Source organism: Diabrotica virgifera, chromosome 3 (genome assembly GCF_917563875.1).
Source record: "Diabrotica virgifera virgifera chromosome 3, PGI_DIABVI_V3a".
Classification (NCBI taxonomy): Eukaryota; Metazoa; Arthropoda; class Insecta; order Coleoptera; family Chrysomelidae; genus Diabrotica; species Diabrotica virgifera.
Genome location: NC_065445.1, coordinates 152,574,924 through 152,601,293, shown reverse-complemented (window position 1 = coordinate 152,601,293; position 26,370 = coordinate 152,574,924). Strand labels below are relative to the sequence as shown.

At 33.4% G+C, this 26,370-nt stretch overlaps 1 protein-coding gene across 1 annotated transcript in view; it reads left to right on the top strand.

Moving 5' to 3' along the window:
- The first annotated feature begins 1,274 nt into the window (after window positions 1-1,274).
- LOC126882125 (uncharacterized) overlaps window positions 1,275-26,370 on the top strand; it is a 994,490-nt gene continuing 969,394 nt past the window's right edge. The window contains exon 1 of the mRNA XM_050646970.1: window positions 1,275-1,375. Coding sequence (XP_050502927.1) covers window positions 1,301-1,375 — 75 coding nt within the window. The 5' untranslated portion in view covers window positions 1,275-1,300. The remainder of the gene's footprint in view (window positions 1,376-26,370) is intronic.

Sequence of the window (26,370 nt, the reverse complement as noted above, 5' to 3'; positions counted from 1 at the left end):
AGTAGTCAAACTAAATTTTAAATTAACTATTAATAAAATATAAATGATATTTTATAGTGAATTTAATTATTATTTAAAATAAATAAGATTTGATTAAATTTGATTTTAGAATAAATTTGATTACATTTTGAAAGCCATAACTTATTAACAACAAACGTTTATACGAGTATACAGCCTCCCCTTTAATGGGAGTACCAAAGATAAATGGACCGTTCCATTTGTTATGAAATGAAAATTATTATTAAGTCGGTTCGCTAAACTTAGATACAACTGGCTAGTGATTTTAGTAGGTTTTTTTTTTGTTTTTTGCTTATTTGGCCAAAATTGGCAAAATTACTAATTATTCAGTAATTATTAACTATTTAGTAATTATAGTGCCAAGTTGGCAAAATTACTGACTAAAATTACTAGCAAGTTGTGTCTGAGTTTAGCGAACCGACTTATATATGAAATGTTGTTTGGAATAAAAAATTATGTTCTGATATGTGCAATTACATCCTTCTTATAAAAAAAAATACTTGAAGCTTTTTCTCGAATTATGGATACCAACATCATTTTCATTTATAACTCTTTTATTTTTAATTTAACGAAGAAAAGTTATTCTTCATAAAAAGCTCTTCATAGTCTAAGATTTATGATGCAACCATCATATACAAAATTTTATTAATTTTATACGAGGTATACAAAAAATATGAATTTCGACCAAGAGTAAAGTACCTTTATAGTTCACAACATTTAAATTAGAATGATATAATTGCACATTAAAACAAAATTTTTAATTCTAAACAACTTTTAATAATCGCAATTTTCCATATTATGTATTAAAATACGTAAATAAACAAAGTTTTCGTTATGATAATGCTGGCATTTTCAGCTTGTTTGATCTTCATTTGTTTATAACTATGTATATCATCAAAATCGGCTACAGGAAACATATAGGTTATTATTATAAATGTCCATACTACTTAAAAAATTTGGTTTCGGCCTGGAGGGGGTTGTGTCACCAACAGGATATTTTTTCCTTATATCTCTGAACTAATATGCCAATTATCTCATTGAATTTGATTTACTACGGAAAATATTGGTTCAAAGCCCGAAATTCATACAAACTACAACAGTTTCCTGTTTTTGTTCTACCCTTTGCCCGACTTGTGACGCCATCTACAAATACTCACCGGAGTTTTTCCTTAGCTAGGCCACGTCGAGGCTTCGGTGGAAAAGTACCCGCAGCTTTTCAGAGCTTTGAGCTTTCCACAGTGTCAGTCGTTCGACAGTGTTCGCGCTAGAGATACGCATCGCCATGTCTCTGCACCGCGACCTGCTCGTTCTTCACGTCCTCCTTGCGAGTTTCATACAATTTTCAACATCCAGAGCGGTAAGTAGGAAAAAAATTGGTGAAGAGTGTTTTGAGCTTTTCGTATTATTGATGAGCACCAAGCGCTGGGGAATAAAATAGAGGGTTTTTCGAGGTTTTTTTAGTAGACAGAAGGAGGTTAAACAAAGAAAAGGGTACGATGTTACCGATAATTTATTGATGAAGGTAAATATTAGGGGATTGGTCGACATGATATTGGAAAAAGAGGAGGGTTAAAATGCGTTCGGCGGGGTTGAACGACAGTGTTAAACGCCAAACAGGGCTGATTTTAAGAGATTACATGTTTATTAAAAATGTACGAATTCATTTCTTTTCGGTTACACATATTTTGTATATTAGAATGAGTTATTTGACATTTGAAATATTTTATGTCGTATGATTTTAAGAAATTGGTAACTTTATGACTAGTGGTTACCCATAAAATAACTTATTTTAATTGTCAAGTGCAATAATAAACTTTGGAATCGTGAACTTTTTGGTTTAATTACTATTTAATTGAAACATAACAAATTATTTTGTTATTAACCTTTGGACCCAAAGGTCGTGAGTTCGAATCTCACCTGGGTAGACAATTTTTCATTTATTAAAAATTCTTCTTCTTCTTCTTTTACTGCCTGTTCATTGCCATCAAGTCTTCCCCGCACGATGAGGTCCAGCATTCATAATCGTCTTGGTTGCCATCGTTTTGGTGGTCTACCCTGTGGTCTTTTACCTACTGGATTATTCGTTTTTGCGCTGTTAACGAGTCTGCTGTCCTCCATTCTCTTTATATGTTCCAATATCTTCGTCTCTGTCTAACCCACCTTCCTATGTCCTGTATTCCACAGTTTTGTCTGATGTCTTCACTTCTTACTCTGTCACGTAGAGTTTTGCCTTGTATACTTCTAAGTGTTAGTTCTCATTTCAACTGTTCCCATCATTTGTAACGTTCTATTTGTGTCTGGTCTTGTTTTTGCCGCATATGTTCTAATAGTTACATATTGTTGTTTTATACAGAGTGTCCAGAAACTCTACCGACAAACGAAGACAGGAGATTCTTCAGATAATTTTAAAACAATTTAACCCAATTCACTTAGTCCGAAAATGCTTCCTCAGGGAGCTAGAGCTCTTTGAAGATGGTGTCTTGTAAGTAATTAGTTTTTCTTAAATACCTCCAGAACGCTTCTATTTAGAAAAACAAAAATTGGTATGCACATTTACTTTTCAGAGATGGATCGACTCCATCCATTGCGAATTTCTAGTACCGATCATAGGCGCCCGTTTTGGGTAGGACAACGGTTATTTTATCGCATAACTTTTTTATCTTTAACTTTTATGCATTTTTGACACTGGATTATTAAATTGTGAGGTATTCTAGTACAAAAAGGTACTCTTGCTTCAAGTACGTAGAACACACCGTTTTCTAGAAAAATTGATATGAAAATTTTTCGCTTCTTGAATTAAAAAAAAAAATTCAAAAAAAAGCTGTTTAGAAAGACGAAAACTGGTACATTTATTTATATTCCAGAGATAAATCGATTTCATTAATTGCGAATTTCTAGTACTGGTCATAGGCGTCCGTTTTGGGTAGGTCAACAGTTATTTTATAACATAGCTTTTTTGTCTTTAATTTTTGAGCATTTTTGACACTAGATTATTAAATTATGAGGTATTCGAGTACTAAAAGTTACTCTTACTTTACGTTTGTAAAATACATCGTTTTTTTTTAAGTTTTTTCATTTTTTTTTCAAATTCCAAAAACGAAAAACTTTCAACTTGATTTTTCTAGAAAACGGTGTGTCCTACCGACTTAAATCAAGAGTCATTTTAGTACTAGAATTCCTCACAATTTAATAATCCAGTATCAAAAATGCATAAAAGTTAAAGACAAAAAGTTATGCGATAAAATAACCGTTGCCCTAGCCAAAACGGACGCCTATGATCAGTACTAGAAATTCGCAATGGATGGAATCGATCCATCTCTGAAAAGTAAATGTGCATACCAATTTTTGTTTTTCTAAATAGAAGCGTTCTGGAGGTATTTAAGAAAAACTAGTTACATGACGCCATCTTCAAAGAGCTCTATCTCCCTTTGGAAGCATTTTCGGACTAGGCGAATTGGGTTAAATTGTCTTAAAATTATCTGAGGAATCTCCTGTCTTCGTTTGTCGGTAGAGTTTCTGGACACAATGTATAATATATTTTGACTTTGCTTTCAGTATTTAGATATTTGTTCTTTCATTACGATCTCTTTCAGATATCCCGAGATTCTAGCTGCTTTCATTGTTTGTTCTCTGACCTCTTTTGAGAGACTTCCATAGCTTGTTATTTCCGCTCCAAGATATTTGAAGTGATTCACCTGTTCCACAGTTTTGGAGTCAGTTTCTAATTTGGATCTTATTGGTTCTTTGGAAATTACTAGTCACTTAGTCTTCTAGGTGTTGATGAGCTTATTTAGTTCTTTAGTTTTAGTATTAAATGCATGCAGTCGCGTTTGGAGATTGTCTTCAGAATGGGCCATAAGTACAGCATCGTCAGCGTAGCAAACGACTCTAAAGAATGTGTGTTAAATATATGAAAGGGCTCAGTGAATCGCCTTGACGGATTCCTGTGTTTATAACTATGTCTTCTGTTGTCAAATGTCCTACTCTTATTTTTGTTTAACATTGTTTGGTAATATCGTGTACTAGGTTAATTAGCCTGTGGTTTAGCCCCTTTTCCCGTTATTTCTAATACTTCCTTTAATCGCACTCTGTCAAAAGTCTTGGTCATATCGACGAAACACATATATGCAGGTTTATTAAATTCTGTGGATTTTTCCGCTGTGGATTTTCTCTCTGATAACAAATATTACATCAATGGTGGAGCTATTTTTCCCGAAACCGGAAATGTAACAAATAAAGAAAGAAAAATAAGTTATTAGTTAGATATCAATTTTACAAAAAAACAAACAGAAAATACAACATTTTATGAAAACAGTTAAAAACTACTTTTGTATGTACCTAAATGTAACAATGTAACAAATAAAGAACGAAAACACAAATTTTATCATGTATATATCAAATTTATGTAATTTATCAGTAAAAAATTTTACAAAAAAACATGAACACAAAATACACAATTTTTAAAAAAATTAAAAGTTACTTTTAATAAAATATTTTAAATATTTAATTACATAAGGTGTTCAAAATAACTTCCTAACACGTTTATGCATGCCCAAAAACGGTATTTGAATGAGTTACTTACACTAAGAAGCATTTGTAAATTAACACTTCGAAATACACTTTGTATTCTATTTTTCATCTCATTGTAAAGAAAGTGACTTCATTTGCGACAAAATGCAAACATTGGATGTAGTCCAGGGCGCATCTGTTTTGAGATAGACGTTGAGAGGTGACTCATATTTTTTGTAGAGATTGCTTGGAATTAACTCATATAATAATAATTGAATTATCCTTCCACTCAAAAAGGTCCGGAACATTGTTTAAATAATCAAAATGTCAAAAAATGAAGGAAAAGTTCGACTGTTTTCTTCGTTTGTTGATTATAACTTTAAAAGTATTCACTTCCGAGAAAAGTTGCACTGACATCAAACAAAGTTGTGTAATTAAATTTCCTACAATATAGGATTGGTTAAAAATTTTAAAAATTGTCACCCTTCGTTGCAAAATAGCAATAATTGCGAAAAAACCATAAAAAACAAGTATTTAAATTCTCCGTTTTTCAACCATTTATGCTACACCTAGGACCTTCATATTTTACCCACAAAAACTTTATGATATAATAAAACAACACTGTAAATTTTATTAAGATCCGTTCAATAGATTTTGCAAAATAAATTTTGCAATCCAGTTTTCGCAAAAAATTCATTTTTTCAAAATATTGCAGGACTGAAAATAAAGCAGATAGTAAGTTGATTTTTTTCCATATAGAAGAATACTGTACCTTTCATTTGCAATTTTCAAAATTAAAATCGGTTAACTACCACGGCGTCAGGATTTTTTTTAAATAAACATTAATTTTTGGTGCTACGCGCAGGACAGCGGTGTTCGATTCAAACAAGTTAATTTCCACCAAAAATTTCTTCTAACCTTTATCTAATATATTATTTTTTTACTCTATATATATTTTACTCTATATATTTTGTTGTATTTTAATATTTTAATTCCAGAAAAATCAAGCTAATTTGATTATTGTTTATGAAATATTGTTTAAACAATTGTATATGTTTAAAAATATTAAAGTTTTATTTTCTAAGTTAAAATATATGAATAAACAAATTTATTTATTTATATCGAAATGTACTAAAAATTAAAATTTATCAATCATTATCAAAGGTAATTGGAATGCCCAATCAGAACAAACGTATCCGCTGTCCTGCGGGTAGCACCAAAAATTAATGTTTATTTAAAAACATTCCTGACGCCGTGGTAGTTAACCGATTTTAATTTTGCAAATTGCAAATGAAAGGAACATTATTCTTCTATATGTAAAAAAAATTCAACTTGATGTCTGCTTTATTTTCAGTCCTGCAACATTTTGAAAAAATGAAACATTTTTGCGAAAGATGGATTGCAAAATTTATTTTGCGAAATCTATTGAACCGATCTTAATAACATTTACAGCATTGTTTTACTATATCATAAAGTTTTTCTGGGTGAAATATGAAGGTTATAAGTGTAGCATAAATGGTTGAAAAACGTAAAATGCGAATACTTCTTTTTTTTATAGTTTCTTCGCAATTATTGCTATTTTGAAACAAGGGTGACAATTTTTAAAAATTTTAACTAATCCTATATCGTAGAAAATTTAATTACTTGTTTAATTACTCAACTTTTACGTCAGTACAACTTTTCTCGAAAATGAATACTTTTAAAGTTATAATCAAAACGAAGAAAAAAATCGAATTTTTCCTTCATTTTTTGACATTTTGATTATTTAAACAATGTTCCGGACCTTTTTGAGTGGGAGGATAACTCAAATATTATTATATGAGTTGCTTTCAAGCAATTTCTGCAAAAAATATGAGTCACCTCTCAACATCCAAATGTACTAATATTTTTACAGATGCACCCTAGTCTACGATTGGAGTGTTCCATCGACAAAAATCAAAATTCGTTTTAAAGGTGAAAAGAGCAGCTTTCGTATCCAATTTTTGCATTTTGTCGCAAATGAAGGCAGTTTATTTACAGCTGTTAAATAAATAAAAATTGCTCGATTTTTGTCACTTTTTACGATTTATATGGGGGCTTCAGGGGGGAAGTCCGGGGGTAGTAGTGGCAAACTTTTTTTGTATTTTTTTGGGGTCCCAAAATTGATATTCTCAGCAAAATTCAACTTGTTGGTATGATTTTTAGAGGTCAAATCTCTCACGATTGGACTAATAATACTATGATAAATGTATTAAAGTTTTGTTAAATTTTGGAATGTGTTTAATTTGTAGAACAAATGTAACATTCGTTTTTAATAGATATTTCAATTCTGTATAAATAGTTTCTTACGACTTTTGACGTAAAATAATTAGGGAAGTAGTAGGAATTCAATAATTTAGAATTTTCTATTGATTTTCCTATGGCACGTTTGACAATTCACCACCCGGTATATACAGGGTGTCCAGAAACTCTACCGACAAACAAAGGCAGGAAATTCCTCAGATAATTTTAAGACATTTTAATCACTTTCATCTAGTCCGAAAATGCTTCCTAAGAGAGCTAGAGCTCTTTGAAGATGGCGTCTGGTAATTAGTTTTTCTTAAATACCTCCAGAACGCTTCTATTTAGAAAAACGAAAATCAAAACGAATATTTATCTTTCAAAGATAAATCGATTCCGTCTATTGAGAATTTATAGTACCGGTCATATTCGTCCGTTTTGGGTAAGACAACGGATATTTTATCGCATAACTTTTATGTTTTTATCTTTTAAACATTTTTGATACCGGATTATTAATATGTGAGGTATTCTAGTACTAGTCTAAGAGCTAGTGAACCCTCCGACTAAGGGTCTTCCTGTAAGGCTAGAAATTTGTATACTGATAATTCTGTACCCTAGGATCAAAAATGGCCAACTCCATTTTTGCAACAGTGGAGATAAACACGTATATGTGACGAACACAATAGACTGGCATTTCGTGATACATTATTATTTTCATACTAACATATTATAGTTTGTGTATCAATTAATAATAATGTATCAGGAAACGCCAGTCTATTGTGTTTGTCACATATACGTGTTTATTTCCACTGTTTTAAAAATGGAGTTGACCATTTTTGATCCCAGGGTACAGAATTCATAGCACGCCAAGGCTAAAAACCATAACCTGGCAGGCATCAGCCCTGCACGTGTATCTCCAGGTGAATCGAAAAGTTCATAGTTTAGGGGAAAATAAACTTTCTCCTGTAAGGTTTAAATTTAAGTATGTGTTTGAGTAAGTCATTTAGAAGAAATGTGTACAATGCCAGGCGATTCTGAATAGCATAAGACCTTGCCAGGCGAGAAGAAAGATTAGGGGTTTTTCCTAAAATTATTTTTTTTGGATCGAACAAAGTTATTTTAGGTTTTTTGAATCATTACAAACAGAAAAGGTTTTTAGTGTATTTCTCTTAGGTTAATAGTTTTTGTTATATAAGCGATTAAAAATTTTGAAAATTGCGAAATCGGCCATTTTTAACCCTAAATCGGACATTTAACTAAAAATTTCAATGTTGCCAAGGTAGGTAGATATTCTTTAAACATTGATTGATGAAATCCCGAAGAGTTTTTTGCAATACAATATCGAAAACCCCTTTGTTTTTTAATTGCTAATCAAGCGGGCGCGACGCTGTAGTATAAGTGAGGACGTTTGAGTTTGCATAAATTCATTATCTCGAGAATGGGCAAAGAAGAAAAATCCGCAGACAGGTCGATTTTTATTCTTAAATTAGGACTTTTTGGCATATATATAGTACTAGTGACATCATGCATCTGGGCGTGATGACGTAATCGATGATTTTTTTAAATGAGAGTAGGGGTCGTGTGATAGCTCATTTGTATGGTTATTTAATTCTCTATTCAGTAATGTAAACATAAACATAATTATTTACACAGTGTGTACAAAAAAATTTTGTACACCCTGTATAAATAATTTTGTTAATATTTATATTACTGGATAGAAAATTAATAATCTTTCAAATGAGCTATCACACAACCCCTACTCTTATTTAAAAAAATAATCGATTACGTCATCACGCCCAGATGGATGACGTCACTAGTATTATATATATATATATATATATATATATATATATATATATATATATATATATATATATATATATATATATATATATATATATATATATATATATATATATATATATATAATGAAATGATGTTGGATAATCGATATTTTATATATATATATATATATATATATATATATATATATATATATATATATATATGCCAAAAAGTCCTAATTTAAGAATAAAAATCGACCTGTTTGAGGATTTCTCTTCAAATTTGCCCATTCTCGAGATAATGAATTTATGCAAACTCGAACTTCCTCACAAACAAAGTCTCAGCAATTAAAAAACAAAGGGGTTTTCGATATTGTATTGCAAAAAACTGTTCCTGATTTCATCAATCAATGTTTAAATAACATCTATTTACCTTGGCAGCATTGAAATTTTTAGTTAAATGTCCGATTTAGGGTTAAAAATGGCCGATTTCGCAATTTTCAAAATTTTTAATCGCTTATATAACAAAAACTATTAACCTAAGGGAAAAATCACTAAAGAAATTTTCTGTTTGGAATGATCCAAAAAACCAAAAAAAAACTTTGTTCGATGCAAAAAAAATAATTTTAGGAAAAACCCCTTATCTTTCCCCTCGCCTGGCAAGGTCTTATGCTGTTCAGAATCTCCTGGCATTGTACACATTTCTTCTAAATGACTTACTCAAACACATACTTAAATTTAAATCTTACAGGAGAAAGTTTATTTTTCCCCTATACCTACTATGCACTTTTCGATTAACCTGGTAGATACATATGCAGGGCTAATGTCTGCCAGGTCATGGTTTTTAGCCTTGGTGTGCTATGAATTATCACAAGACAAATTTCTAGCCTTACATGAAGACCGTTAGTCGGAGAGTTCACTAGCTCTTAGACTATACTAAAAGGTACTCTTGCTTCAAGTCTTTGCAAAAATCGATTTGAAAATTTCTCGTTTTTTTAATTTCTAAAAAAAAAATTTAAATAAACCATTTAAAAAAACGAAAACTGGTGGATTTATTTATATTCCAGAGATGAATCGATTTCATTAATTGCTAATTTCTAGTACCGGTCATATTATGCATCCGTTTTGGGTAGGCCAACGGTTATTTTATAGCATAACTTTTTTGTCTTTAATTTTTAAGCATCTTTGATCCTACATTATTAAATTATGAGGTATTCTACTACTACAAGTCACTACTGCTTTAATTTGGTAAAATACATCGTTCTTTTTTGAATTTTTTTTAAACTGTTTTTCAAATTCAAAAAACGAAAAAATTTTTAAATCGATTTTTCTAGAAAACGGTGATCCTATCGACTTAAATCAAGGGTACCTTTTAGGGCTTCCAATCCCGCAGCCTGAGTTCAATCTCGGTATTTGCGGGACTACGAATTTTCAATCCCGCGGGATCTCGGTATTTGCGGGATCCCGCATATTGAAAATAGTCATATTTATATAAGGCAAATAAAACAGTAAATTAATCAACTAACCCCACATTTATTTAAGTACATATTACTATTAGTATGGGATTAAAACTGTTTTTCTTCACAAAAAACAGTAACAAATACTGCAAAACAAAAAATCTATCTTCTTCAAAAAATACACCAACGAAATTTTAAAAATCAACCAAAAAACCCATTTTCAACTGAAAATTAATGTAGTTTACTAATTTAGTTGCTATATTACTGAGCTATAAGTCAAGTTATTATTATTTAGCTAAAGCTTTCAATTAAAAATGTTTGCAAAGGAAACACAACATATTGGATGGTATGAATAAAAATGGAGTATAAACTCCGAGTACGTTCTCATGAGTATGAGAATAAAGTAAAAGTTGATACTACATTTCATATGAATAAAAATATATTGATGTGATGAGTTTCTACTCACCGTACCTAAGAGTAGATACTACCGCGTGGAGTATGTACTTACTCTAAAATTTGGAGTATAAACTACATTCTCATTTTTATTCATACGAACCAATATCTAAATCAAAACTGTCATCTGCCAAAATCCTGTGTATTTTAGACACAATATAGCCAGCAGCAGAAAATGTCCTTTCGGCTTCCATACGTCGACGGCATTCCTTTTTAGGCTTTATATGTAAATGTACGATATTTTCCCATTGATTCCAAAGATTCATAGAGTCATTTCTATTTTAATAATGTACTCAAGTGTATTAGCTCGAGATGGCGACGGGCAAATAAATATTACATGTTGACGATATAGTTAACTCAAACTCCTGTTGCAATGTAAGATCAAGATCGGAACCCGATGATGGAACCTCTACATCGTTTTAAGTGCTTCTTACTTGATCAGCCTCTTCGTCATCATTGCTCTCAGATGAATTTAAAAGGCTGAAGTTCATTCCAGTTACAAAATCATTAATTTCTTTTCGAAGTAAACTTTTCGGTGGGAGATGAAAAGTTTCATCGTCACACTACGCTTGGTAACTACGAGGCTTTTGGAGATAAATCAGTAGTGCAGTCACATTTATACGTCGCGTCGTTGTAAAATACGGCGCAAAGACAAAGCGAATTCTGAAGCTAACCTTGAATAATTTTTTTCCAGTTTTCTAATAATTTTGAGCAGCAGCAATGTAAACTTTTTTCAGTCCCGCAAATCCCGCGGATCCCGCGCCTGTAATCCCGCATCACGCGGGATTGGAGAATGACGCGGGATCCCGCAATACCGAGATATCGGTATTGCGGGATTGGAAGCCCTAGTACCTTTTAGTATTATAATTCTTCACAATTTCATAATCCAGTATCAAAAATGCTTAAAAGTTAAAAACAAAAAAGTTATGCGATAAAATAACCATTGCCCTACCCAAAACGGACCCCTATGACCGGTAATAGAAATTTGCAATGGATGAAATCGATTTACCTCTGGAAGATAAATATGCGTACCAATTTTTATTTTTCTAAATAGAAGCGTTCTGGAGATATTTAAGAAAAACTAATTATAAGACGCCATCTTCAAAGAGCTCTAGCTCCCTTAGGAAGCATTTTCGGACTAGATAAATTGTCTTAGAATTATCTGAGGAATCTCTTTTCTTCGTTTGTTGGTAGAGTTTTAGGACACCCTGTAAGTATACAGGGTGTAACAAAAATACAGGTCATAAATTAAATCACATATTTTGGGGCCCAAAATATTTCGATTGAACCTAACTTACCTTAGTACAAATGTGCACCTAAAAAAAGTTACGACCCTTTGAGTTACAAAATAAAAATCGATTTTTTCCAATATATCGAAAACTGTTTGAGGTTTCCTATTGAAAACGGACATGTGACATTTTTATGATAGGAACATCTTAAAAAAAATTATAGTGAAATTTGTGCACCCCGTAAAAATTTTATGGGGGTTTTGTTCCCTTAAACCCCCCCCCAAACTTTTGTGTACGTTCCAATTAAATTATCGTTGTGGCACAATTAGTTAAACACAATGTTTTTAAAATTTTTTGCCTCTTAGTACATTTTTGGAAAGTTAATTTTTAATGAGATATTTTGAAATATTACGTCAAATCCACCACATATTTGTGTACTGTTAAGTACGATTTTAGAGACCTGGAAATAATAGACAATTTATTTATAAATTACAGTTTGAGGTATATTTTGAGCCATATTAAAAAAGAAGCCACATCCCGATAAAAGGTGTCTTATCCGAAAAATACTAAGAGTCAAAAAAGTTTTAGAAACACTGTGTTTAACTAATGGTACAGCAGTAATAGTTTAATTGGAACGTACACAAACATTTGGAGGGTTTAAAGGCACAAACCCCCCATAAAATTTTTATGTAAACATATTAAAAAAGGAGCCGCATCTCGATGAAACTGGTTTATCCAAAAAGTACTTAGAGTTTTAAAAGTTTTAAAAACATTGTGTTTAACTAATGGTACCACAATAATAATTTAATTGGAATGTACATAAAAGTTTGGGGGGTTTAAGGTAACAAAAGCCCCATAAGATTTTTATGGGCTTCACAAATTTCACTACATTTTTTTTTTAGGATGTTTATGCCATAAGAATGCCACATGTCCATTTTCATTAAAAAGTCTCGTTTTAAAATAGTTTTCGATATATCGGAAAAATCGATTTTAATTTTGTAACTTCAAAGGGCTGTAACTTTTTGGGTGCATATTTGTACTAAGGTAAGTTAGGTTCAATCGAACTACTTCTGGTCCCAGAATATGTGATTTAATTTATGACCTGTATTTTTGTTACATCCTGTATATTTACATCATTTTGTTCGACCTCGTTTTCTTCATAATATGTCACCTTTGCTGGATTTTTCCTATCAAAATTTACTACATATTAAATATTTATCAAAAGAAGTTGATTTGTATTTGTTTCTGTTTACCTTAAGCTATATTGTATATTGTTATTTTTTCCCTAAAAGAAACAACTCTCAACCGGCCCGAAATTTGCCACAACCCTTCTGTTGATTTACCATTCTTTGGCAAAGTCTAAAATTGTTCTCGGCAAACTTCCCTCTTTCATGCATTTAAATTTAATGTCAACAAAATGTTCAAACGGTTTGTTTGTATTTATCTCGTTCTACCTCCACGTTATTGCGTTAAAATATGTTAAGACACGTCATCATCATCCAATTAGAAAACTAATTTAAATTAAATATCAAACAGCTTTTTCGCTCACAAGCTCAGGCGGAAGATAAAATCTTCTTCTTTACGTGCCATCTCCCGCGACGGAGGTTGGCAATCATCATGGCTATTCTGATCTTAGATGCTGCTGCTCTGAATAGTTCGGTTGATGTGCATCCGTACCATTCCCTCAAGTTACGCAACCATGAGATTCTTCTCCTTCCTACACTTCTCTTACCCTGGATTTTCCCCTGTATAATTAATTGAAGTATGTTGCATCTCTTATTACGCATCACATATCCCAAGTATTGCAGCTTTCGTGTTTTGATGGTTTCCAATATTTCCAGTCTTTTGTTGACTCTTCTCATGACTTCGTTGTTTGTTACATGCTCGGTCCATGATATCTTCAGGATTCTTCTATACACCCACAGTTTAACATACACTTCCACCCGCGTTAAGTGTCCATGCTTCTATCCCGTAAAGCAGAGTCGAGAAAATATAACACCTTGCCAGCCTAACTCTCAAGTCTAATTTCAGTCCTCTTGTACAAAGTACCTTTCTCATTTTATTGAAGTTTGTTCTTGCTTTCACTATTCGAACTTTGATTTCTTTGGAGTAATCGTTTGTGTGATTTATTATTGTGCCAAGATAGTTGTAGTTTTCAACTTATTCTAAAGTTTTACCTTTAATAGTCAGGCTTTCATCATTATTTGGGGTTTTTGATATCCTCATAAATTTAGTTTTCTTGATGTTTATTGATAATCCATACTCTTCTCCATACTCAACTATCTTGTTAATTAGCTTTTGGAGGTCTTGAAGGTTATCTGCTATTATGATAGTATCGTCCGCATATCTAATGTTGTTAATTGGCGCTTCATTTATGGTATGTTAAACAGTAAATGGTTAAGATCAATTAGTTACCACTATAAACATTCTGGATTAGCCGATAATAGTATAAAAGGCCCGGTTTCAGGTAAAATTTAAATATGTTTTCTGGTAAAATTTGTCAATCTTCATTTCTTAATGTTGATTTAATTGCGTACAATCCAAACTCATTATAATTTCATTAATACAGATTAGGCTTATATTGACGAAACTGTACCGCTAAAAGGGCTTTTCGAATTCGATTGTAGTGCGCGACGCGGTTGCTATTTAATCACTTTTTAAGTGGTTTTCAGGTATTTATATAATAACTTTATGGAACTGAAAACCAACCAGTATTAAAATACGATTTGTACGAAATACGTTTTCTATCATTATGTGGCGTCCGTGGGATAGTAATAATGGGGCTTCTTCTAGTGTTCCGGTAAAGAAGAAACATTTATCTGTAGATGCAAAGCAAATTGTAAAAACTATATTATACAGTACCTTACTTAAAAGAGGACTTGACACAACTTCCGCTACGAGTGAAATATGCGATTTGACGAAAATACCTCTGACCACAGTAAAAAGAATTACATCAAACCCCATAGAAACAAGAAAAAAACGTAAAGATTTCAGTTCCACCAAATGTATGGACGAAGCCGATAAGGACTTGATACGTCGAAAAGTCTATACCATGTACGAATAGCAACGCATACCTACATTAAGGGCTCTGAAGCAACGGCTCAATGTTGACGAAACCCAAATAAGCTGTAGCCTCACCAGCTTATGGACAATTTTGAAAAGTATGGGCTTTCGATATCGTATAATTGACAAAAGACAAGTAATTATGGAATCTCATAGATTACAAAAATGGCGTTATGAGTATATAACTTCGATAAGAAAATTCCGTTCTGAAAATCGTCCGATAATTTACCTCGACGAGACATGGTTTGACACACATTCAACGCGACCTAAAGGATTTGCCGATCCGTCCGGTAAATGTAAGACAAAAGCTCCGTCAAATAAAGGGCAAAAGAATAACGATTTTACACGCTGGATCAGAAAATGGTTGGGTTCCAAATGCCCTGTGGCTTTCTGCAAAGAACATTAAACACTCCTGCGTCAACTACCATGAAGATACAACGGCAGAACTTTTTGAAGAATGGTTCAAAAATAATCTTATGCCAAACATTCCTCAGAATAGCGTGGTAGTAATGGACAATGCAAGCTATCACAGTCGCCAACTAAGTAAGGCTCCAAACTCGAATAACACTAAATTGGAAATTCAAAATTACATGGAGACTAATGATATGTATTTTGAAGAATGTTATACCAAACAAGAGCTTTTAGAAGTTTTAAAGGCATTTTCTATAAAAAAAGTATATGTTTGTGATACATTGGCAAAGGAAATGGGACATACAGTGCTGCGGCTTCCACCCTATTATTGTATGTTTAATCCCATAGAACATATGTGGCACGAATTGAAGTCTAACGTGAGGTCACAAAATATTTCTTCAACGTTAAGTAGTACTGTTGTAGAGTTAATAAGAAAATGTGTCAATGATATTCTTCCAAATAGTTGGAGAAATTCAGTCCGACACGTAATAGGTAAAGAAAATTCATATGTTCGTGTACATCATAATATAATTGGACCGATCATAATTAATTTAGATGAGGATAGCGATAGCGAAACGGAACTATGTGTGGAGTGATACTTTCATCAAATCTACAAATGTTACTATTAAAAAACCACAAATTATTATTAATGTTTGAATGTTTGTTTTTCTATAATCTTGGCAACTAAAATATATTTAATTTATTTTAAAACTCATTTGAAAACATTAATTTCTATTCGGGTATATAAGGCAAAGCAAAATATTTTACATCAATTTTTTTTTGGTTTTTGTAGTCGTAATTATTGTAATTGTCAAAAGACCAACTCTGTCTACCTCGGTTGCTTATCGCTCCGGGTGGGTCTTAACAATGGGCCAGGTCAGATAAATTTAATAATGTTTACGACCGCAGTAATTATATTTAACCATTTACTGTTGAACAAACATACCTTTACTCCTGCTGTTTCTTCCTCAAGAGCTCTTTTCATAATTTCTTCAGAGTATGCATTGAATAGTAGTGGTGACAATACACACCCTTGTCGCACTCCTCTTTTAATTTTGAACTCTTCTGATGCGTGTTCTTTAATGCGTATGTATGCGTGCTGTTTATAATATAGATTTGTTATAATTCGAAGTTCATTGTATTGTAATTGTTTTGCTTTGAGGACGTCCACTAGCTGTTTGTGGCGGACTTTATCGAAAGCTTTGTTGTAATCTATGAAACAGACGTACATATCTTGGTTCACATCCAAGCATCTTTGGATTAGTACGTTGAATGCAAAGAGAGCTTCACGGGTACCTACGCCTCTACGGAATCCATAGATCCGGAAGATAAAATACTTAATTGCAATTAAAGCGTTTTCTTCAAAACTTTCAAACCTATCGTAAAATAACTAATAAATAATATCAAATTTACATCTAACGTAATTGTATATTTATACTTATCTCCTTTCCATAGTTTTAATTTATTTACAACATTGTTCTTCGTCATTTCATGATTAAATTCTACATTAATTAGACCCCCTCTGTGGCTCAGTGGTAAGAGCGCACCTATCTTTGGATCGAAAGGTCCGAATGGTCGTGAGTTCGAATCTCACCAGGTTCAGAAATTTTTCGTTTATTATAAATTAATAAATGAAAATAGTTTCTGTTCTTGTGGGATCGGTACTCATCAGAGGGACCGCAGACGTTCGGATACAATTAGCGTCTCTATGCAAAGACAATGACGTCGACTTTGCAAAGTAACAAGACACTTACTCAACACACACACTACACATGCCAATAGGTACCTAACTGCAAAAATTCACCGTACCTACCATGCCAATGGCCATTGGTTGTCGAGGCATTAGCTAAATAAAAAAAAATTTACACAATAACGTACCTGAATTAAGACACGGAATAGAAATCAGTTTTCAGGAAGTACAAAACAAAAGCAACTTTGACATTTAATAATGCGTTAGTTAGGTGGTTCCACACAAGTTACTTGGGAACAAAAGAAAATGAAGAAAATTGGGTGCCGAGAAAATACATTTTTTAACGTATACCGCTTTTGAACTTTGAGATTCCATTTGTTCCAACCTAATTTTTGATTGAAATTTTGGTATTTTTGTTATTTTTCACTCGTAATACCGATAGTTTTTGTTATTATAATATTATAGTTATGAGTCTTTTAAAGATATGAAAATTTATATGGAGAAAGAGGACCGAAATGAAAAGATGATGGTTCGAAAATTACCATACTATTGTTTACCTATATCTTCGCCGTACATGCCGGTCAGCTATGACCGGTTGTATCTCAGGAACCACTAATCGCAATTAAATGTTTTTTCTTTTAGAAGAAGCTTCCTGCCGCGTTCTTTCCAATACCGTTATCATAATTTAATTTAATAGTTGCCGACATATTCTATTTGTTTAAAGCCAAAAAATTGATTATAATTTTAAAATATTCCTGAGGCCGCTTAAATAGTCCAATTTCAATTCTGTAAAGAACATTAGATAGGTATAGTGCCTTTTTATACAATAATTATAGTTATTCTTATGTATTATAATTATTATTGTTATTATAGCGACCGTAAATTGTTAAATACCAAAAAGATAAAAAAGATCAAGGCAGGTTTTGTTTATATTTGATTCAGAGTTGGACCACCATCTCCATATAGCTATTTCAGCATCCTTATGCCTCATCAGTGAAGCTCAAAAGTCTCAACTCCTGTTAAATACCAATATAATTGTTGCTAAACTGTTCATTTAATTTCCATCGCCTTCTGAAAATGTAATCTATACCAAAAGGACTTTATGTCACCAAGTTATTTAATTATTGATAAATAATTACTTACCTAAAATTTTAGTTGAAAATTAAAGATTTTGTTGGAAAAACCCGCATTTTCCGAGGAAAATTTTCGTCGAAGTAAATCGGGAAAAACATGTTTCTACATATGCAGAATTTAATTATGGTGAATTTTTATTTGGGTGTTTTTGGTGTGAAGTTGGCATCTTTGGAGTTATAGAGCAATAATTGAAAAAAACATGATTTGGGGGCGCCATTTTGTTTATGAAAAAGTAGTACACTATCTGCGGACTTTGCATACCTATATTATTAATATATAGAATCATAAGATTCGATTCCGGCAATAAAATTGCTGGTAAATAACTGTTCCTTGGATTTTGCTAATTAGCCCAGAGTTTAACTACACCATTGATTAATAACTACAGGAATATTTATAATCAATGACTACACTTACCGACACAAAAAATTCCGCCACCCAAAATTTTTTATTAAGTTTGACAATCTATAACTTTATTATTTATGTACTCCGATTTTCAAGATTTTTATATCAGTTTGTAGGTACATGTAATGATGCCGTTTGTTATTTTTCCGGTAACAAAATTTTTTTTGCTTAGATGGCATTATACGGGGGTGAATGGAAGCTTTGTTTTTTGTCCTAACTTTAAAAAATTTTGTGGAAAAATTGGAGGACTGATTTTGTTTTATACTCCTTTTGTATTATCCTGGAGGTATCACTAAGGTTTCGTTTTTTGAATTGAAAAATTGCTCTAAAGGTTTAAAACAAAAAAAATTAACAACAAAACAAAACAATTCAATAGCGGATATGTCCACCTCTTGCAGCAACGACTGCTCGCAATCTGTTTAGCATCGAATACAGATGTGTTATCCTTGCCTTGGGAATAGCCCGATATTCCTCTACAAGGGCCATCACTGTACCAAATTTTCTGGAGGCTTAGGATGACGGCGAATAGCTTTTTTTAATTCATCCCAAAAATGCTCAGTAGGATTGAGATCTTGGCTACATGAGGGCCATTTTAATCTTATCAATCCAACCTCTATTTTATGGATCAATCAGTGTTTTTATTTACAAAAAATGGTACAGCTCTTACAAGAAAATAAATATTCGGATAATTCAAAAAACAAAAATTTAGTGATGCCTCAGGGATAATATGACAGGACTACGAAACAAAATCAGCTATTCTATTTTTCAACAGAATTTTTTAAAGTAAAGAGAAAAACAACGCTTTCGTTCACCTCTGTATAATGCCATGCAAGCGAATTTTTGTTACCGGAATAATATCAAACGATATCAATACATGTACCTACAAACTGGTGCAAGAATATTGAAAATCGGAGCACAAGTAATAAAGTTATAAATTGTCAAACTTAATAAAAAATTTTGCTTGGCGCAATTTTGTGGCGGTGAGTGTATATTCCTACAGTTAGCAATTACAAATCAAAGATGTTACAATTTTTGAAGTTATGCTTCCTTAGGCGCGTTGGGAGTAAATTTATATGTGAGCGAATTCATCAAAAGTCTTGGTCCTGGGCGCAGCTGAAATGTTAAACGTGCTCTGATTGGGTAATTACAATGGCCTGTCAATAATTGTTCAATATGTCGGTTATGGGTAAACAAATGCTGTGTATATTAGTTTTTATTGTTGTGAGGGCAGAGAAAAAAGCAAGATTATAATAATTGTAGTGGCTTTTTAAATAGTTTTTAAAAGCAACAGGTAAGTACCTAATTGTAAATGTTTCAGTATCGTAATAAAAAATTACGTAAATTATCCTAATAAAGAAGAACGAGCCAAAGGTAATAAAGTCATTATTAGATATAATAAACTCATAATTAATGATGAACTGTGGACCTGGAATAGATCTCAAGAAAAACTTGAGCTCAATAAAAATCTAATAAGCAATAAGGCCACAAAAAACTAACTAACTGCCGGACCGAAAATAAAGGAACGGAACTGGCTATGAACAAGGATGAGAAAATGGTAAATGCATGCAGTTATACAAAAATAACCAAAACATCAAAGCAAAGAAGAAATGAAGGTACATATTGGAAAATTGGAACATGGAATATTAAAAGTATAACTGGGAAAGAAATAGAACTAATAGAAGAATTTGAAACAACGGAATTAGACATACTAGCAATAACTGAGACTAAGAAAAAAGGTAAAGGTGAAATAAAATTAGAGAATGAACACACAATGATATATAGTGGAGTCCGAGAAGATCAAAGAGCAGCTGCAGGAGTAGGATGTATATTACATAAAAGTATGGAGAAACAAATAGGTGATTGGAAAGCATGGTCCGAAAGAATATTGAGTATCGAAATTAATAATACAGAGAATAATCGCATAAAAACTGTAATAGTAGTTTATGGCTCAAACGAAGACGACACAGCATACAACAAAGATGAATTTTGGCATGAGTTAACACTGATAACAGAAAGCGCTAACGGAGAGATATACATAATAGGCGACTTCAATAGTAGAGTTGGAAAAAGAGATGAATTATACACAAGATGCATAGGACAGTATGGAGAGCAGACTAGAAATAATAATGGGAGAAGAATGCTTGAATTTTGCACTATCCACAACTTGATCATAACTAACACATTCTTTAAGCACAAAGATATCCATATGTACACAAGAGAAGTAAAGAGCCGTAACGAAAAATCCATAATTGACTATGTACTAGTTGAAAGCAACGACAGAAAAAAAGTTATGAATACTAAAGTACATAGAGGCCCAGAAATAGGTAGTGATCACTACATGGTTGTTGCAAAGATAAGAGAGAAAACAATAGACATAAAAGATAATCGAAAAATGGTAACGGTGGAGACAATTAATACTTATAAACTCAGAAATAAAGAAACAGCAAGAGAATATGAGAAGAAAGTAAACGAAAAACTCAATAATACAATAGAAACAAACGAAGAGAATATAAACCAAGCGTGGAATTGGTTTTAACACCTATTACTAGACTCAGCTAAAGAAGTTTGCGGAATAAGTAAAACAAATCCCACGAAAAGACAGACAGCTTGGTGGACAGAACAAATAAAAACGCAAGTAAAAGCTAAGAAAAAAGCATGGAAACAATATCTGCAAAACAAGACAAACGAATACTGCAAAATTTATAAAAATGAAAGAAGAAAAGTAAAGCTACTAGTAACTGCAGCTAAAAAGGAAACATGGACAAAATTTGGTGATAAAATGGAACAAGACAGTAAAAGTAATCAAAAGCTCTTCTATAGAACACTAAAAACATTAAGAACAGAGACCAAACAAAAAGTACACAATATTAAGAGTAAAAATGGAAACTTATTAGCAGAACCAACTCAAATAATGAATAGATGGCAAGAATACTTTGAAGAATTATTGAACCATGACAACCATACAGAAAACAATACTGAACTAGAAGAAATACCTGAAGAAAATGTAGAAGAACCAATAACATTAGAAGAACTACAAGAAGCCATAAAACAGCTAAAATATGGAAAAGCTCCGGGAATTGACAAAGTAACGGTGGAAATAATAAAAAACATGGGACAACAAGGTACTAAAATACTACTAGAAATAATGAATAAAGTATGGAAAGATGAAATATTACCAGAGGACTGGAAAACCGCATTGATAGTTCCCATACATAAGAAAGGTGACAAAAGAGAATGTAATAACTACAGAGGATTGACATTGCTATGTGTATCCATGAAAATATTAGAGAAAATCATAAATAAACGAATAAGAATAATCGCGGAAGATACACTAGACGAGTCACAAAGTGGTTTCAGAAGCGGAAGGAGCATACAAGATCATATATTCACGCTAAAACAAATAGGCGAAAAAGCGCTTCAAGAGAAAAAGAACATATACTTAGCCTTCTTAGACCTAGAAAAGGCCTTCGACAAAGTACCCAGACAGAGAGTGTGGAAAGTGCTAAGAGAGAAAGGTGTAGGACATAAAATGATACGAATCATCCAGAAAATATATAGTCAGAATGTGAACTCGGTGATTAGTAACAACAATAGATCAAACACTTTCACAGTAACAGGAGGACTAAGACAAGGCAGAGCTCTTAGCCCAACGCTGTTTATATTGTTTATGGACCAAATAATTAAAAGATGCACAATAGAAAGCAGAAAATTTAATGTTGGACACAGATATCTTCGTAGAGTAGAAATATCAGAAGGAGTGTTTGCAGACGACTTGGTGTTAATTGCAAGAAGTGAAAAAGATTTACAACACAACATTGAAATATGGAACAGAGTATTCATCGAAAATGAAATGGTAATAAACAAAAGCAAAACCAAAGTACTACAGATCGGTGAAGAGAGACAGAAGCTAAGAATAGAAATTGAAGGAACACAAATTGAACAAGTGAAAATTTTCTTTTATCTAGATGTAATAATTGACCAGGCAGGCACACAAGATGCTGAAGTAAACAATAAAATAGACAAAACAATAAAGCTGTACCATGCAATGAATAAAAAATTTATCAGTAGAAAAGAAATTTCAAGAGAAACAAAAATAAAAGTGTTCAAATCAATCTATAGACCAGTACTAACCTTCGGCAGCGAATCTTGGGTCTTAACAAACCTACAAAACAGCAAGATCCAAGCCATGGAAATGAAGTTCCTGAGAAGAGTAAAAGGCGTCACTAAATTAGACCTACTACGGAATGTAGACATAAGAAGCGAGTTAAAAATACCATCCACTTTGGAGTATATAGAGCAAAGACAATTATGTTGGTGTGGACATCTACAACGAATGAAAGAAACTAGACCAGTTCGTAGAGTATGGGAAGCAAAAATATTAAAAAATAGGAAGAGAGGAAGACCCAGACAAACATGGGATAAAGCACTAGGAGCCATTCTGCAAAAGAAAAGATCAAACTGGATAGATGACAAAGCGATAGCACAAGACAGAAAAGAGTGGAAAAAATTTGTATATAGATAACTGATACTTTTATAGAATTATTGAAATTAATTTTAGAAATGTAGAATTAGATGTAAAAGTGTAATTTGTATATTTGTAAGTACCTATGTAAAACTAGATATGTTAATTTGGTAGATTAGTGTTGCAACCCTACACCATTGTATGGTAGAAGGGATATGATTATATATATATATATATATATATATATATATATATATATATGAAACTTAAAGCTAAAATCAATATCAACAAAAGAATTAATATTAAAATTAAACTCACCAGGCTTCCGGGTTGAACCGCGTCGTTGGTTTCTAGGCCGAGCTTTCGACGTCCTCTCTGACGTCATCTTCAGGGCTTCCGGGGTCTCAGTCTCCTGAGGCTCCAGACACTACACTCACTACTCACTACTTCACTACTCACTGCAATACTGTTGTTGCTGACGCTGGGGCGGTCATTTATACCGTGGACTGGTGTGACTGACGTAGCTGTCGATGACGTGGCGGAGTGGGAATTAGCGCGAAGACGATTTGGAGAGGCGCGAAGATTTTTGACGGCGGGAATTGTATTTGTAGATGGAGCGGACGATGTTTTCTTTAGGAGGGGTCTCCAAGTCGAAGGTAAACGGATGCCGTCATCTCTTTTATTGAGACAATTTGGCCGTTTTTCGATTTCTATGGCTTCTCGGATAATTCTTTGTTTATAGAAGCGGATGGGGGCTATGGTTCTGGAGTGTTCAAAGTCAATTTTGTGACCTGTATGAAGATGGTGTTGGCCTAGGGCTGAAACTGAATCGGAATTGCGAACAGATATGGAATGTTCATAAATCCTATTTTGGATTCTACGATTGGTTTGTCCTATGTAAGATCGGGGGCAGTCTGCACAAGGAATTTCATAAACTCCGTGTTGTTCATTTGGAATGTTGTCTTTGACGGATCGGACAAGAGATGAAAGTTTTTGTTGGGGGGTAAATACTGTTTTTATTCCTCGTGGTTTAAGAATTCTGTCGATTTTGTCAGTAACACCTTTGATATAGGGAAGAAAAGCTTTCGTATGATCAGGATCTGACTCTTTGGGTTGTGATTGAGCGGGAGATTGAAGTTTATGGATGCTCCTATCGATGTGATTTTCGCGGTAACCGTTTTGGATGAGGGCGTGTTTTAAAGAAGAGAGTTCAGTAGATCTACTTGCATCATCGGAAAGACGGATTGATCTGGAGACAAGAGTATTAATGACTGAATTAATTTGAGAAGGTGGGTGATGAGAGTTGCCATGCAAGTAGCGGTTGGTATGGGTGGGTTTTCGATAAACAGAGTAATGAAAACCTTGTGATTGGTTCTTCTTAATAAGAACGTCGAGAAACGGTAAGGATGAGTCAGTCTCCATCTCCATCGTGAACTGGATACTGGGATGTATACCATTCAGATGGGTCTGAAAAGACGCTAAAGCATCCCTGCCGTGGGGCCAAATGACGAATGTATCGTCAACATATCGTAGCCAACATGTGGGTTTGAGCGTAGATGTGGATAGTGCTCGGGTCTCAAAATCTTCCATAAAGATATTAGCAATTACTGGAGAGAGTGGTGAGCCCATTGGGGCACCATTTATTTGTCTGTAGAATTGATTTTGGAAGATGAAATAAGTGTTGGACATGCAATGTTTAATGAGAGATAAGTGGTCTTGCTGGATACTGTGTTTCGTTTCCAGAATATTTAGGGTGTCATCTATAGGAATGTTAGTAAAAAGTGAAACGATGTCGAAACTTACTAGAATGTCTGAGGGTGAGATAGGATATTGTTTGAGAAGTTCGATGAAATGAAAAGAATTTTTGACGAAAGATGAGGCATTTTCGGCGAAAGGTTGAAGAGTTTTGGCTAGATATTTTGCCAAAGGTTGTATCGGACAGTTGTATGCACTGACAATGGGGCGTAGAGGAAGATCGGGTTTATGAATTTTGGGTAGGCCATATATTCGAGGTGTTCTAGAAAACTTTTCACGAGGAATTAAAGTTTGTTTTACGGCAAGAGGAAGAGAAGTTTTATTGATGATGGTAAATCTCTAAATCTGGTAAATCTGATAAATATCTAGCCAAAACTCTTCAACCTTTCGCCGAAAATGCCTCATCTTTCGTCAAAAATTCTTTTCATTTCATCGAACTTCTCAAACAATATCCTATCTCACCCTCAGACATTCTAGTAAGTTTCGACATCGTTTCACTTTTTACTAGCATTCCTATAGATGACACCCTAAATATTCTGGAAACGAAACACAGTATCCAGCAAGACCACTTATCTCTCATTAAACATTGCATGTCCAACACTTATTTCATCTTCCAAAATCAATTCTACAGACAAATAAATGGTGCCCCAATGGGCTCACCACTCTCTCCAGTAATTGCTAATATCTTTATGGAAGATTTTGAGACCCGAGCACTATCCACATCTACGCTCAAACCCACATGTTGGCTACGATATGTTGACGATACATTCGTCATTTGGCCCCACGGCAGGGATGCTTTAGCGTCTTTTCAGACCCATCTGAATGGTATACATCCCAGTATCCAGTTCACGATGGAGATGGAGACTGACTCATCCTTACCGTTTCTCGACGTTCTTATTAAGAAGAACCAATCACAAGGTTTTCATCACTCTGTTTATCGAAAACCCACCCATACCAACCGCTACTTGCATGGCAACTCTCATCATCCACCTTCTCAAATTAATTCAGTCATTAATACTCTTGTCTCCAGATCAATCCGTCTTTCCGATGATGCAAGTAGATCTACTGAACTCTCTTCTTTAAAACAAGCCCTCATCCAAAACGGTTACCGCGAAAATCACATCGATAGGAGCATCCATAAACTTCAATCTCCCGCTCAATCACAACCCAAAGAGTCAGATCCTGATCATACGAAAGCTTTTCTTCCCTATATCAAAGGTGTTACTGACAAAATCGACAGAATTCTTAAACCACGAGGAATAAAAACAGTATTTACCCCCCAACAAAAACTTTCATCTCTTGTCCGATCCGTCAAAGACAACATTCCAAATGAACAACACGGAGTTTATGAAATTCCTTGTGCAGACTGCCCCCGATCTTACATAGGACAAACCAATCGTAGAATCCAAAATAGGATTTATGAACATTCCATATCTGTTCGCAATTCCGATTCAGTTTCAGCCCTAGGCCAACACCATCTTCATACAGGTCACAAAATTGACTTTGAACACTCCAGAACCATAGCCCCCATCCGCTTCTATAAACAAAGAATTATCCGAGAAGCCATAGAAATCGAAAAAACGGCCAAATTGTCTCAATAAAAGAGATGACGGCATCCGTTTACCTTCGACTTGGAGACCCCATCTAAAGAAAACATCGTCCGCTCCATCTACAAATACAATTCCCGCCGTCAAAAATCTTCGCGCCTCTCCAAATCGTCTTCGCGCTAATTCCCACTCCGCCA